This window comes from Phacochoerus africanus, chromosome X, assembly GCF_016906955.1.
Source record: "Phacochoerus africanus isolate WHEZ1 chromosome X, ROS_Pafr_v1, whole genome shotgun sequence".
NCBI lineage: Eukaryota > Metazoa > Chordata > Mammalia > Artiodactyla > Suidae > Phacochoerus > Phacochoerus africanus.
The window spans coordinates 11,563,973-11,578,883 of record NC_062560.1 but is presented as its reverse complement, the minus strand read 5'-3'; the positions used below and the strand labels follow the sequence as shown (position 1 = coordinate 11,578,883).

The 14,911-nt window shown below is 45.8% G+C and overlaps 1 protein-coding gene across 2 annotated transcripts in view; it reads right to left on the bottom strand.

Annotated features, from left to right (window-relative positions):
- The window catches only part of FRMPD4 (FERM and PDZ domain containing 4), a 198,334-nt gene extending 193,325 nt beyond the window's left edge, over nucleotides 1-5,009 (bottom strand). The window contains exon 1 of one of the 2 annotated variants that reach the window (XM_047764466.1): nucleotides 3,772-5,009. In XM_047764466.1, coding sequence (XP_047620422.1) covers nucleotides 3,772-3,809 — 38 coding nt within the window. In that variant the 5' untranslated portion in view covers nucleotides 3,810-5,009. The remainder of the gene's footprint in view (nucleotides 1-3,771) is intronic. The other variant, XM_047764467.1, reaches the window with a different exon arrangement.
- Nucleotides 5,010-14,911: the final 9,902 nt, after the last annotated feature.

Genomic DNA, 14,911 nt, shown 5'->3' with positions numbered 1-14,911 from the left:
TTCTCACCACGATGCTCTCTCTCCTTTGCAGTTTCTCTTTCCAGCTGCTTCTCCCCCTTCTGCTGTTGTGCGCTCTCTCTCTCTCTCTCAACTGGTAATAATAAGGAACTGAGAAATTTTTATTGTGCATCTGTCATGTTTCTTGCACAACGTTCTCTGTTCCTCAAAAAACTATATGCATTTCACAAAGAATACCAACAAAAAGTTGTCCTTTTGTGGCTTGGTAACCATGAGTAAACTTGGGGAAAGTCCTTTAGCATAGAGAAAATGGGGTATTTAGTCCTATGAGTGCAAAAAAGTGCTTTAGGGCAGCTGCCATAGCTGTTCCTTAGAATCACTTGGAGAGCTTCTGCAACTCTATTCCTAGGCTCTACCCCAGATCTAGAACTATGGACTACAAGCTTCTGTCCCCTAAAATTCCTATGTGAAAGCTGTGACCCCCAGTGTGATGGTATTAGGAGGTAGGGCCTTTGGGGGGAGTAACTAGACCATGAGGGTGGAGCCTTCATAATGAGATTTCTAAGAAGAGACCCAGTGAGGTGATGTCTCTCTCTGCCATGTGAAGATACAGCGAGCCAGGGAGAGGGCTCCAAACCAAGGACCCAACCACACTAGCACCAGGATCTTGGATTTCCCAGCCTCCAGAACTGTGTTTAATAAATACATTTCTGTGTTTACGTCACCCAGTCTCTGGTATTTTATTACAGCAGCCCAAATGGACGGAGACTCCCACGCATCAGGATATTTTACTGCTCCTCAAGCAACGCCAATGTGCAAGCAAGGTTGAGAACCACTAGCCTGCAGACTATACAAAATCATGCAAATGTACATTAACGTGTGCATAATAGCATTGAAAGGTTTTTAACCCTGTGCCTTAGCAACTCTGTATAGAAAACAAGCTATCCAGCCCTACTCCACGTAATTGGGGAGGGGAGAGGGAAGAGAAAATGTGAACACATTTTCAACTACCCTGGGCTATATACGCCGAAAGACTTGTAACAATAGAATTATCTCATTATTAACTCTGAAAATGAGAACCCTGGTTCCACCCATCACTTAGACCTAGTTTTAGCTGCATCGAACACAATTACCTGATGGGAGCTATCATTTCGATCTTAAGACCGAAAAAAAAAAAAGAAGACAGCTAATCTCTTTCAAAGTGAGTATGCAGAAAAGTGGAAAATTAAATGCATCTGTGCTAATTACTAACCACAGATGAATGTTCAAATTGTTCTTTTCACTTCTAGAACTAATGAGTAGAGACAGAGTCCACACTGCAAACCTGGGCTCCCTGGAAACGCTGGTAATTAGAGCACCTCAATGTAACAGCCATCGCTCAGGAGGTGAGAGAGACAATCAGAATGATTCTCATTATTTATAAATCTCATGAATGACAAACAACACACACATGCAAAAGAAGGACCTCCTTTGAAACTTTCAAACAGTGTCTCTGAGATGACACTTTCCTAGTAAAAACCCTCCCCAGATTTGGAACAGTGACAGTGGGGACTTCGGTTTTAAAACCTGCCACTTAGTAATCAGTCCAGGTTTCTCTATTAACTGGCCAATGTGCTCTTTCATGTTGCAACGGCTGGCGGCAGGCCAGTGTAAATGTTAAATTGACACCCGGGCTGGCCCTTAAAAATGTCAATGACATTGATGGAAAGGCCTTTGGGCAGAGCTAGGTGGGGTTCTCAAAAACTCTAACCAACAGGCCACAGTTTGGGTTTCTATCTCTCGATCAAAAAGGCCTGGAATGTGCAGAACCCCAATCCAACCAGGGACAAAGAACAAGTCATTCTAAACAGAGAAGTCTGAGCCGTACCTTTATACATTCATAATCCATGTCGTCTTTTTTTTTTTTTTTTGTCTTTTTGCCTTTTCTGGGGCCGCTCCCATGCAGCATATGGAGGTTCTCAGGCTAGGGGTCTAATCAGAGCTGTAGCCACCGGCCTACCCCAGAGCCACAGCAACATGGGATCCGAGCTGTGTCTGCAACCTGCACCACAGCTCACGGCCACGCCGGATCCTTAACCCACTGAGCAAGGGCAGGGACCGAACCCGCAACCTCATGGTTCCTAGTCGGATTCGTTAACCACTGCGCCACGACGGGAACTCCCAATCCATGTCTTTTTTAAATTACTTTCTTTGGCAGAAATTTTTTTGTATTGAGCCAAAGCATCTAGGCCACTTCAACTGTGTCAATTACATAAATTCATAACTGTGTCACAAAATAGATGGCACAACGTAATATCAAAATCCATCATCTTTCTAGCATTATGAGGGACTTGGGCAAACTATGGAAATGAATGACTCTGGGGAGTTGCCGTTGTGGCCAGCGGAAACAAATCTGACTAGTATCCATGAGGATGTGGGTTCAATTCCTGGCCTCGCTCAGTGGGTCAGGGATCTGGTGTTGCTGTGAGCTGTGGTGTAGGTCACAGACATGGCTCAGATGTGGCGTTGCTGTGGCTGTGGCATATGTCGGCAGTTGCAGCTCAGATTCGACCCCTTGCCTGGGAACTCCCATGTGCTGCAGGTATGGCCATTAAAAAAAAAAAAAAAAAGAATGGATGTAAACAAACAGCTGGCCTTTCTTTACATATTAAAGCTTTCGGAGATTCTGTTTTCACTGCTGAAATGTCTACCCTGGTTTCTCTATGAGCCCACCCTCAGGAAAGCCTTAAGGAGCCAGAGGGCCGCTTCTCACAGACTCCCTGGACTGGGTCACATGTAGGGGCAACTTGAATCTTTCCAGGAGGGCCCTAGGAGGCAAGGCCCTCAGGCACAAGCTGTACAGTGAAGAGAGGTCCTCGCCCCTTGGCAGATCCAGGAAGGGGAGAGGGCTGGGCTGCAGAGACTAGGAAACTACTGCCAACTCTCAGGTGAGTTTTTTTCTGGAGCTACTTTCCAACAGTCCTAACCCAGAGCTGCTGGGCTGCTCAAAGACCAAATACTCAAAAACCAATCTTGTTACTTTGGTAAAAATGATTCCCCCACATCATACTGATCCTTGAATTGCTCATCAGGCCACAGTCAGCCTCGCTGGAACAAGGAATGCAGCCTGTGATACTGGCAGCTGCTTTTCCCCTGGGCCTTCAGTCTCTGCTCACTTGCATTAGGCTCAGGCCAACCAGGCTTCCTGGTTTTAAATCTCTTTCACTCGTTTCTGGGAATGAAGACTATTTCGCTTAGATTACAGAAGAGACGAGAGGGCACTCTCTAGCTGTTTGGACAGGCAGTACGAGCACTTTTTTTTCCACACGACTGTAAAAAACCAGATCACCACAGCCTCTGTGGAAAATGGTCGTGTCGTTCTTGAAAAAGGTGAACAACAAAGCACCGCAGGATTCAGCAATTTCACTCCCAGCTACATACACCAAAGAACTAAAAGCAGAGACTCAAACAGGTCCTTGTACACCCATGTTCACAGAACCATTTCCAGAAGGGTTGCCAAATGATGCATCTTCACGTCAAGCTTTAGTTATTTACTAGCCTCGGACAGTAAGCACAAGTGGCCTCAGATTCAATAGCGCACACTTCCACTCTGGCCCAGGAGAACCCCGCTACACTGTCAACTGCCAACCCCAGATGGCGCCTGTCCAAGAACAAAGCAACCTCGTGTCATCAGATGTGGAAGGCACTTGAGTCACAGCCTCCAAAAGTCTACAAGTCCCTCTTTGAAGTATGTTAATTTTCCTGAGTCAAGGGTCAAGCCAGAGGCCACCCAAAAGCCAAAGATGGCACTGTTCACGCGTGTGTTGATCCTACCTGATGAAGCAGTCTCGGCCATCCCGGTTGGCCATCATCTCCCATCCATAGGGCGGCACCTGGTTCAAGCCCCAGGTCCCGGAGGGAGGCGGCCAGCCTGAAGACTTCGTCCTGTGGCTGGAAAGAAAAAGAAAAGCAAAGCATCATCACACCTGCCTCCTGAACATTTCCCTTGAGACCAACGCCAGAAGGGGGACAGGACTCGCTCCTCTCAACTGCGGACCATCTCCTCAGCTGAGTAAATGAGCAATTAGAAAAAACGTTTGTGTCAGGGATTGTGCCTCGCATTTTTCGTTATAATGTCAGTGCTGGCTTTTCATAGCCGCCCTATGACATAAGGATACTCATCTCATTTTACAGATGAGGAAGCCATGACTGCCTCACAAAGATTAAGTAACTTTCCTAAGGACACATAAGCCAGTTCTCAAAAGAAGTTTGGCACACCTTCCATGACACTAGGCCTTCCTGGGACATTGGGACAGCTTGGCACACTAATAGGTATCACACATGAAAATAACTCCCCATTTTTAGCAATCTGAAACAAATAAGCCCAAGCCTCAGTTTGCTGGACTCCTGTGACCAAAATGCACAATTTCCACTCGTAGTCATCACACTCCAGTCAAGGCGAGTCATAAACCCTCAGACAAACTCTCCATTTATGTTCCAATGAAAATCCCGCATGTTCGCTTTTGCACTTTCCAGGCTACACATTAAATGCGACTCCTCAGCAAAACAAAAGGATAAGAAGAATCTTCTAGAAGCAGGGTTCTCCAAGAGCAAGAGGAAAAAGGAAGTGAGGCCATGTGACAAGCAGCATTGCACAGTAACAATCCCTAGCCAGAGGCCTGAGCCCAGTTTCTGGAGCATGGTGGAGTCCTGGCTGCTCCTCCTCTGCCCAAGACCCGAAGAAATGCTACTGTTCTCTCATGTACACTGAAGACTCCTGCAGAGCGCAGCCGTGGGAAGGAATCCGGCGATGCCATTTTAGGATCGATCATCAGCCTTCACCATTTCCTCCTGTGGATTCAGGTGAAGTTCCTCACTCTAGAGGGTGTGTTAGGAGCTCTGGGTGGTTCCAAATTGCAGATGGGAAGCAACGTGTGTCGGCGGAGCAGTGAGGACACTTCCCGGGCCTCTCAGTCAGTGTCTCAATCGTGAACCGGGGAGCCCTTCATCACTAGATAGAAGCACCCAGCCCCTGCACCAGGCATAACATGCACAACTTGCACAACCGTCCGTGGTGCCCTCCAGCAGCAAACATACAAAATAGAAGTGTCAGCCTTTCTGTAAGGAGGGGAGGCTTTTCATTCCCCAGGAGGCAGGCTAATTCGCCACCCCCACCCCCACCCGCCAGCCAGCTCACACATCTGACCATGACCCAACACTTCTCAAAGGAAACCAGCCCATTTCCTGTAAATTTTCTGCAGAGGAACGAGTTTGCAGAATTTTAACCACCTCTGTTGCCTTTATCTTCCTTTCAGTGTTCCCACATCTTCCATAAAGTGTGGGGAGCAAACGAGCTTGCAAACTCAACACAGGTCCCACCAACTCAGAGTCCCACCACAGAGCCAATTCCTGCTTGTGGCCTTATTATAAGAAAAGACACGGCGAGGCTTTGTTCTTCTCTTCTGCACCCAAGCCAGCAGTGCCAATTTCCTCTACTGCTTGCTGGAGAGCCTGCTGCTTGCCTGCAGTGAGGGCTTTGCCCCCATCGCCTGCCCTGAGGTTCTACAAAAAGCCCACCAGTGGTTCCAGAGCAGCAGAGGACATGGTTGCAAGGCTTTCTAAGGCGGGGGCGGGGGGGGGGGGTAAGAACATAAGCCCTTCAAGGTAGGAACACAGTGTATCCTGTTGCTAAAATGTTTTGCAAAACCAATGGGAAAGTAAGAGGGGACGCACAGAATATTCTTGTCAGTGAAAGGAGGCCTATGTAGAGAAGGCCACAAGTGACTCTGGATTACTAAATTCTGTCCTGTATCAGAATGCTCATCTTGCCCAGAGGGGGCAAACTTATTAAAAACAAATACACTGTCCTTTCTTTTTTCATTCCTTTCATTCTTTTTTTTCCCCCCCGAAATCTAAATCACTAAGACATGGAGCCTTCCTAACACAATTTACATGTAAAATACAGTGTTATAATAATGTGCTAGAGGGAGCCTGAATTTTATTATACACTACATCCTGCCCCATAAGGTATTTTCAGGAAGTAGCAAAAGAGAGTTTGGCAAGATATTTTCCAATCAAGCCTTCACCTGCAGTGCTAATACTGGAAAAAGTCACATATGCTCACTAGTTCATTCAGGGCAAGGGCTACCAGCTGATATAAAACAACTGAACAACTGGAATCAGACATGACTGTGTGTTTTTCTGTTAATACGTCGACATAAAATACACAGGTCAGAGAGGCACTTGTAGAACTTGGCAAATGAGAAGTGCCAGGAGAAAAGAAAACTAACCCTCTTTGTAAGTATCTAACTGGATGGTCTTGAGAAGAGTCGAGGTAACGCTGGAGCGATTTGGATGCTTGGCCTGCACAGTGTGATTATGGGACCTCTGTCCCCGTGACATACAGCCTTGGAAGCTGGCAGTTCACTCTCTGCTGGGAAATGCTCCGGGGAGCGCCTTGCACGGCTCCCACCTCTGTGGCTGCGCCAGTCTCTCTACCACTCCACATGGCCCCCACTACCAGGAGGGCAGCGAGCTGGCCCCCTGCAGAGCAGGAGCAGGACCAGTGCACGTCCAAGTAGAGTCCCCGGGCCATTTTGCTCTATGGCCGCCTTTGATGCAGAGATTATCCCCAGCATGGACCAGATGCTGCCATGAAGATGCAGTCATGTCCAAAACTCCTCGTGTCTGGCACTGACACTGACCCTGCATCCCAGTGACAGACACATGCCCTTTATTTGCCCCCTTTTCAGGAAGAGTCCCAGGCATCCTTCCCAGAGGATGAGGCCTCTTAAAATTTCTCTTTGAGTGATGTCTTGTCTTGTCCAAAGTTTCTCTTGACTCCCTCTGCGGAGGCTAAAGAGCCTCCAATGAAGTGGGAAGCCTGCGGTTCTGCTCAGCACCGTTGCTGAGCAAGGGAAGCAGACTGGCCCCACCAAGGTCATGTGCAAGGACTCCTTCAGCCTAGGGCTGCCAGACTTAGCAACTAGAAACACAGGACTCCTGGTTAAATGTGAATTTCATGCAAACATCAATTTTTTAGTATCAGTCTATTGCATATAATATTTGAGGAATACACTACAATTATTCATCATTTAACTGAAAGACAAATTTAAGGGGGTAGCCTATAATTTATCTGCAAAGCCTCCCAAAATAAGCGATCACCCAGGTTCCATCAAGTTCAAAGAGACTAAAATATCATAGCCTAGAACCTTCCTGATTGGCCTTTACCTTAGAAGAAGGACTGAACAGTGCTATCAAGGAGTCTGAGCTGTGAAAAGAAGCGCCCTCTGCTCCCTGACCTGAGTCAAACCAAACAACAATCTCCTAATGTGTCCCTGGGGGTGACACGAGGATTACAAATAGTCAAAATCCAGGCTTTTAGGTATTTCCTAAATTGCACTGCCAAGAACCATCTGCCGTGTTTGTTAAAGATTACCAGGTTCTAGAAATTATGATTCAGGAAGTCTGGATTAGGACTGGGGAATCCGTGAGTGAGTGAGTATGTGAGTGTGAGAATGTGTGTGTGTGTGAGTGTGTGTTCAAACAAGTCATTCAGAGGATTCTTCAAGAAGGGTTATCAGATTTAGCAAAAAGCAAAACAAAGTAAGAATGCCCACTTCAACTGAATTTCAAATAAGCAATGACTAGCTTTTACTATAAGTACATACCCTACAACATTTGGAATGTATTTATACTAAAAAAGAATCATTTGCTATTTACTGAAAATTCAAGTTGACCTGGGCATCCTATATTTTACCTGGCAACCATGGGGTTTGGTAAATACTTGTCTTTGCTACTCAAGGCTGGGGCTGAAGTCCAGCAGCCTGGGTTTCTCTTAAGTATTTATGTGATATGTGAAATTTGCATTTTATCAACATCCACTGGTGACTCATACATATATCCATTAAAATTTGCTAAGCACAGCCCAAATCAGTGGCAACCAATGTGAAGCCTGGCCACATGCTGGAGTCACACGGGAGAACTTGTAAACTACGATGACTGGACCAAGGCCAAGCCACATTGAGTCAGAATATCTGGGGAAGAGGTCCAAGCATCGGCATTTGATAACCCAAGATGACCGCCCACCGCTCAAAGTAATTCTACCATTTTTTTTTTTTTAGCTGACTAGCTAGGAGGGGAGGGGTGTGATGGTCAAGAGTATGCACACGGGAGCATGAGGCTGGCCAAGTGTGGCCCCTGAACCACCAGCAGCAGCAGCAGCAGCACCACCACCCAGGAATGTGTTAGAAACGCAAATCCTTGGGTACCACCTAAGACCTACTAACCCTAAATTCTGGGGATGAGGCTGACCCAGAAATTCGTGCTTAACCAGTTTCCAGGTAATGCTGGTGCCCAGTGGAATTTGAGAACCACTGAGTTACAATCAGACTCTTTTCATTCCGGGCTCTTGACAGGTATTTCTCATCACCTTGAGCAAATTACTCAACCTGTTCAAAACCCCAGGCCAGCAACTGCTCTGTGAAATGGTGGAAATAGGACCACATGTTTGGGAAAATATTAAATGCATTCTGTAAAGCTCTGAGCATGCTGCCTGGCACATATTAGAGTATGTGCTATAAATTCTCTGCTAAATAAACCTCTACCTACCCCTCAAGAGAATGTAGGACTTGGAGTGGTTGGTTACGCAAGTAGAAATGGCTTCATCCCGTCTCAAAACAGCAAAAGGGTAAAAGGCTCAGTCATCTATTTTTTTGTCTAGTCTGGCATGAGCAGGTCAGAAATGGATGAGATCAGCAGCAGAAAAAGAAAATATCATCAAAAAAGTGGGGGGTTTTTGTTTGTTTATTTTGTCTTTAAACCAGGAACCACAATCCCAGCTGTGTGTGTGGATCCGTGGTGCTAAAGGTTGATTTCCACTTGTCCCAGGCCAGGCCTTGAGATTCCTTGCAACTCTCATGTTCTGTGACTTCAACCTAAGATCACGGCTGCCTGAACCATTTTCAAACACTTAGCTCAGCCTTAAAAATAGCGACCTACATTGACAGGGCTATTTAAGTCCCTCCAAAAACTCCCCAAGACTGACTGAACTGGTTCGCAACATTGTGTTATATTTGCAACAGATTGTAACTGGCCTGGACAAAAAGGATCTTCACACTTGATGAGAAGTAGGAGTAGCTTTGAAAGGTAGAGACAAAGGTGCAGAACTGTTTATGTTGAGACTATTGGTAGAAGCATCACATAGGCACTTCCGGTGTGCATGCCTCTAAACCCTACCTGGACCAAATCCTGAAGGCAAATCTCCTCGAGAAGACAGCTTCTTAGAAACCACCTGCAGGCTGCTTTGGTGACCCGGGTTTCCTTAGAAACACATCTCAGTATCAGAAAGAGGGTTGCGGAGGGGAGAAGGAATGTGAGGTCCCGCTCAAAAGTCCCAAGTCTGAGATTCAAATTCTGCAACTTCCTAGCTTTGAGACCCTGGACTCTCAATTCTTTGGGTCTTATTTTCATCACTTGTAAAACAAAACTGGTCTCACACAACGATTCCCACCCAGGAGTGATTACGCCCTCAGGACACATGTGACGTCATTCAGAGACACTGGTGGTTGTCACGGTGGGTATCCAGTGGTAGAGGTTGAGGCTGTCATAAAACATTCAAAAAGGCACAGGACAGTCCCACCACAAAGAATGAACCAGCCCAAATGACCAGAGTGACCCTGCCTAGCTTACAGAGTGGTTGGCAAGAATAAACAAAGGGCACAATACTTGGCATGTGTTGCCACCTAATACAATTTTGTTAGGGAAAAAAAGCCTTCTCAATATTTCCACTCGGATGGATAAAGAAGATAAAGTATATACAAAGAACGAAATAATGCTGTTTGCAGCAACAAGGATGCAACTGGAGATGATGATACTAAGTGAAGTCAGATAAAGACAGACAAATATAGTATCACTTATATGTGGAATCTAAAAATATGACACAATTGAACGTATATACCAAACAGAAACAGACTCAGAGACACAGAATACAAATTTATGGTTACCAAAGGGGGCAGGGAGGGATAAATTAGGAGTTTCGGACTAACAGCTACACACTATTCCATATAAAATAGATAAACAACAAGGACTCACTGCATAGCACAGGAAACTATACTCAATTTTTTGTAATAACTGATATGAGAAAAGCATCTGAAAGTGAATATATATGTATAAGCTGAATCACTGTGCTGTACACTTGAAACTAATACATTATAAATCAACTATCCTTCAATCTTAAAGAAACTAATTATGATAGATTTTTTTTTTTTTTTTTTTGCAGCATATGGACGTTCCCAAGCTAGGGGTTGAATTGGAGCTGGAGCTGCAGCCGCCAGCCACAGCCACAGCCATAGCCACGCCAGATCTGAGTCACGTCTGTAACCTACACCACAGCTCACGGCAAGGCTGGATCCTTAACCCACTGAGCAAGGTCAGGGGTGAAACCTGCATCCTCATGGATCCTAGTTGGATTCCTAACCCACTGAGCCGCAACGGGAACTCCGAGAAGGTATCTTTACATCAGAGATTACATAGCCACTTAATAGCTTCATGACTTTACGTGAATTGCTTGGCCTTTTGGGGTTTTAGTTTTATGTGTGAAACGGAAATAATGCCATCCAGCTCCTAGTGATGTTATGCAGTATGTTTTTATAAGTGGAAGTCAAAATAGCAATGGAAATAACTTTTGTGTTTGACCTAATAGTTTAAATAGCACTTCCACACACCTAATTTCTTTTGATATTCACAAGCCTGTCTCAGCATGCAGTAGAATGTTTTCTAAAGCATTAGCGTTTCCATTTTAAAGAGGAAGACACCAAGGCACAGAGAAAACGCATAACTTGCCTCATGTCTGGTGGAGGCACCAGCTTTCCTTCAGTGGCAGCAAACAGGCCCTGCAATCTTGGTGGGGGATGGTGTGGTTTGGCACGCACTGTGTTTTATTTATATAGAACATTCTGAGCATGGAAATGGGCAGAAGGGACCCAAACTCACTCAGTGCAAAATGGGCCGGACTGAACCCTGAGGCTACCTGATCCAAATTCTCTATAACTTACACTGCATCGTCATTAAGCGTGATTTCAATTTATGGGCTTCCTTATATACCTGGTAAGACTTAGGACCAGTAGCCAGGATTCAGCTGCCTCCTTTGAACTTGCTGTTGAGAAATTTTCATGTCTGTTTCAGATGCGGAAAAACCTAAGCCACAGCCATTCAGTTATTCATCCCTGACACAGAATGACCCTGTTCAAATCCAATTAAATAAAATGGGACCCAGAAGTTGATTATCTTATCTCATCGGACTCACCAACATGATTTTCAGACTAACCCAAGTCCTAGAGTATTAATATAGTATTAAATATGGCAGTATGAGATGTAAAGCACTTTCTCATTTATTTTGCTCTAAATGGGGGCCGGGTTACAGCACCCCAAAACCTACAGCACTCCTAACTTCAGACAATATGCAAGCAGATGACCTTCAAGGCTGAAGTGCAATGCAGTTAAGGCAAAGGAAGCAGAGAGGGCGTGAGAAAAATGAACCGAAGATGGTTCTGGAGGAATCTTCAAAGCTCCAAATTTGGTGGCAGCCTTGTTCCTTTTGGGACCAAGCCAGGGGGCCCCATTGCGGGTGGAGGGGCACCTGCCCTGCGAAGTGTCCTTGTCTCCAGGAAAAAGTGAGGAACTGACTAACCCCCAAGCCTTCTGGTTCCAGAATCATGCAGGTGCTAGATGGATCTGTTCTGATTTGGGCGTATTCTCTCTAGGCTCTTCATCCAATCAGGCTTTACTAGAGCACTTAGAGCATCTCAATCTTATGTAAGAGGCAACAGCTTTTCCACCTCTGCCCTCTTATTCGTAGCTTCTAGGAAAGGTGCACGTAAGCAAAGTTTGGTGGATAGGGTGAAGATAACATCAAGGCTATGCACACGGAACTAAGAGTCTTCCTACCCACTATTTTTAAGCTTTCACTTCTGCTGTGACCAAGAGGACAGGAAAATAGACGAAAGGGGAAAACGTAGGCAATTCAAAACTATGTTAAATATTAATGTCAAGCCTCCTTGAGGTAGAAACTCAAAAATATATTCATTAAAAATCATTTCAGCCAAGCAGAAATGTATTATTAATCAAGAGGTTAACTATGGTAAAAAAAACCTTTGGATGTGTATTTTCATAACCAAATTTTAAACACTTTTGCTGATCATTGTCATCTGCTCGGTTGCATAATTTACCAACCCCCACAAAAAACACCTACCTGTGCGATTATGGGTTTCACGGCCAACCTCTCACCAGCCGGTTGAATGACCTGCTTCCTAACAAGGTACCTGGAAGAATGACCAGGGGAATTCCATCCAGGCTAGCTGGTTCTCCTTCCAGGCAACTGGCACACGAAAACATGAGCCTCAGTCTGTCAACAATCCTGTGACAGAATCAAGACACCCTAAGAGTCTGAGGCCATGTATCCAGAGTCCCCAAACACTGCCCACAGCGTGGCCATTCAATTCAGTGATAGCTCTGCCTTGAATTCAATCTTTGCTTTTTGCAAAGTGCACTTGCATCTATTAGCTCACTGAATTCTCTGACTCCATGAATCTGGGAGGACAGTTATAATTAGGCCCATATTGCACAGGAGAAAACAGATACAGACTGGCTGGGTGGGCCAAGAATGCCCGGAGAGGTGTTACCAAGCTAAACGTGGGAACACTCAGCCAATGGTCCAGAGCCCCTTTCCCTGGGGTGTTGGCCCATGTGCTCATGAGCCCGCACCTGTAGCTCCCAGGTAAGAACATGATGCCAAGTAGATAAGCCACACTGCGCAGCATCTCTATTACTCTTTCTATCCCTGTTACTCAGACAAGTGTCAGCACACAGTAGCTGCTCAACGTGAACTGCACTCATAAAAGCATCAAGGTACATGATGGTCCTGGCCCAGAATCTTAGGCATTAAAACCAGAGCTCCCTGGAGCTCCTGCTGTGGTATAACGGGATGGGCAGCGTCTGGGGAGCACTGGGACCCGGGTTCGATCCCCAGCTAGCACAGTGGGTTAAGGATCCAGCGGCTTAGTTTGAGGCTGCGGATCAGATCTGACCCCTGGCCCGGGAGCTCCATATGCCACCAGGGGGCCAAAAAAAAAAAAAAACCAAACCAAAACACTGGGGCTCCCTGCCTTCAGTTGGGGGAGAAGGGGGGTAATTAACACATGTAACAAATGCTGGTTGAGTACCCAGTATGTACTACATGCTGTTCGTGGTGCTTGGTATACATCAGCCAACAAAATAGAGAGGGAAAAGCAGAACCATCAACACAGCAAATAACCACCTCCCCAATCATCTGGCCCAGATCTTCTTTTCCAGCCTGGCGCCCCACTAATTTTGTATAAGAATATGCTGCTGCTTTTATACTACTGCGTCTGCATTCCCAGAACACACGTTTCCCAATATTCCTATCTCTATGTCTTGGTTCATGCTATTCCCTCCGGCAAAAACATTCTTCCCCCTACTCCAACTCCCTGGAGCTGACCACATCCGTCCAAATTTGCTTCATCCTGCAAAACTCTCATCAAATGCTATCACTGCAGAAAGCAGTCCCTGAACACCCCTGCCCCCAAATGATGCCCTTGCATCCCTATACTCATGTCCCTGTAACTGTCTGTACCACTGAGGAAGCAGCTACCTTGTCTCACTATCAATGACTGTGTGAATACATGTCTTCCTAGACTGGAAGCTCTGCAGAGTTCATACCACTTTAAAAACTTCTACGTGCTGCACTTAGTTGATGCTCAAGCAGCACTTGCTTGCTAACACAGTCACTGCAGCTTGAACTCTCCTCATTAGTCCTGCCATCTTGAATTGCAATGATCTCGTGTGCCTGTAATATCCCAGCGCCAACTGCGATTACCTTAGGACAGGGCCAAGTTTAAATTCCTGGAATCCATGCAGTACTAGGCAATGGCAGGTGTACAACATGGCCTCTTTGTTAACTGAGTTTTCCTGTTACACTTGGTTTACTACGGGTGATACAGCTGTACAGAAACAGGAATCTCATCACGGCTTTGGAGGCAGAACATAAATGCAGGGAAGCAATAATACGACCTCTTGATGTTACGTTCTGCTGCTGAGTGGCTGGGTGGATCTATGCCTAAGACGAAACGTCCAGACACAAGAATCACAGGACTCGTAGGCCTCCAATCCTCATCTCTGCCTTCAGCAATGGCCAACAAGCCCATACTCTAGGTAACTGGATCCAAAGCCACAACCACTTTTTATATCAGCATTGAGGGCGGGACGTGGCATATGGAGAGTGTTTTATAATAGCATTTGTTTGAACAAACGAATGAATGAATGAATGAACAGCAGGTGACTCTGGAGCATCCTCCAAAAGGAGCCATGTGACATTGACTAAGTGGGGCCGGGATTTCAACAGACCCTGCAGCCCGGAACAGGACCCTGCAACCAACACTACACTCTACAGGAACTCACAGCCTTGGTGATCTTGAAAGCCTCCTGCTTTTGTGAAGACAAAATCACAACTCAGAGGCCCCAGATCAAAATCAAGGCCTTTAGGAGTTCCCACTGTGGCTCAGTGGTAATGAACCCAACTAGTATCCGTGAGGACTTGGGTTCGATCCCTGGCCTCGCTCAGTGGGTTAAGGATCCTGTGGGGCTGTGGCTGCAGTGTACGCCGGCAGCTGTAGCTCCGATTTGACCCTTAGCCTGGGAACCTCCCTATGTTGTGGGTGTGGCCCTAAAAACACACAAAAAAAATTAAAATAAATACATTAAAAAAAAATCAAAGGGCTTTAAATCTAAAACTTATAAATACTAAATTTGTAAGCCCTGATCAGTTTCCTTGATCAAAGGCCATTTTCATTTTGTAGTTCTAGACTCCCTTAGGGGGAAATGGCTCTTCACTGAGGACAAGCTCACAATCTCAACTAGGGTTAATTTTCCGACTTCTCATCTGGTAAAAATTTCAACT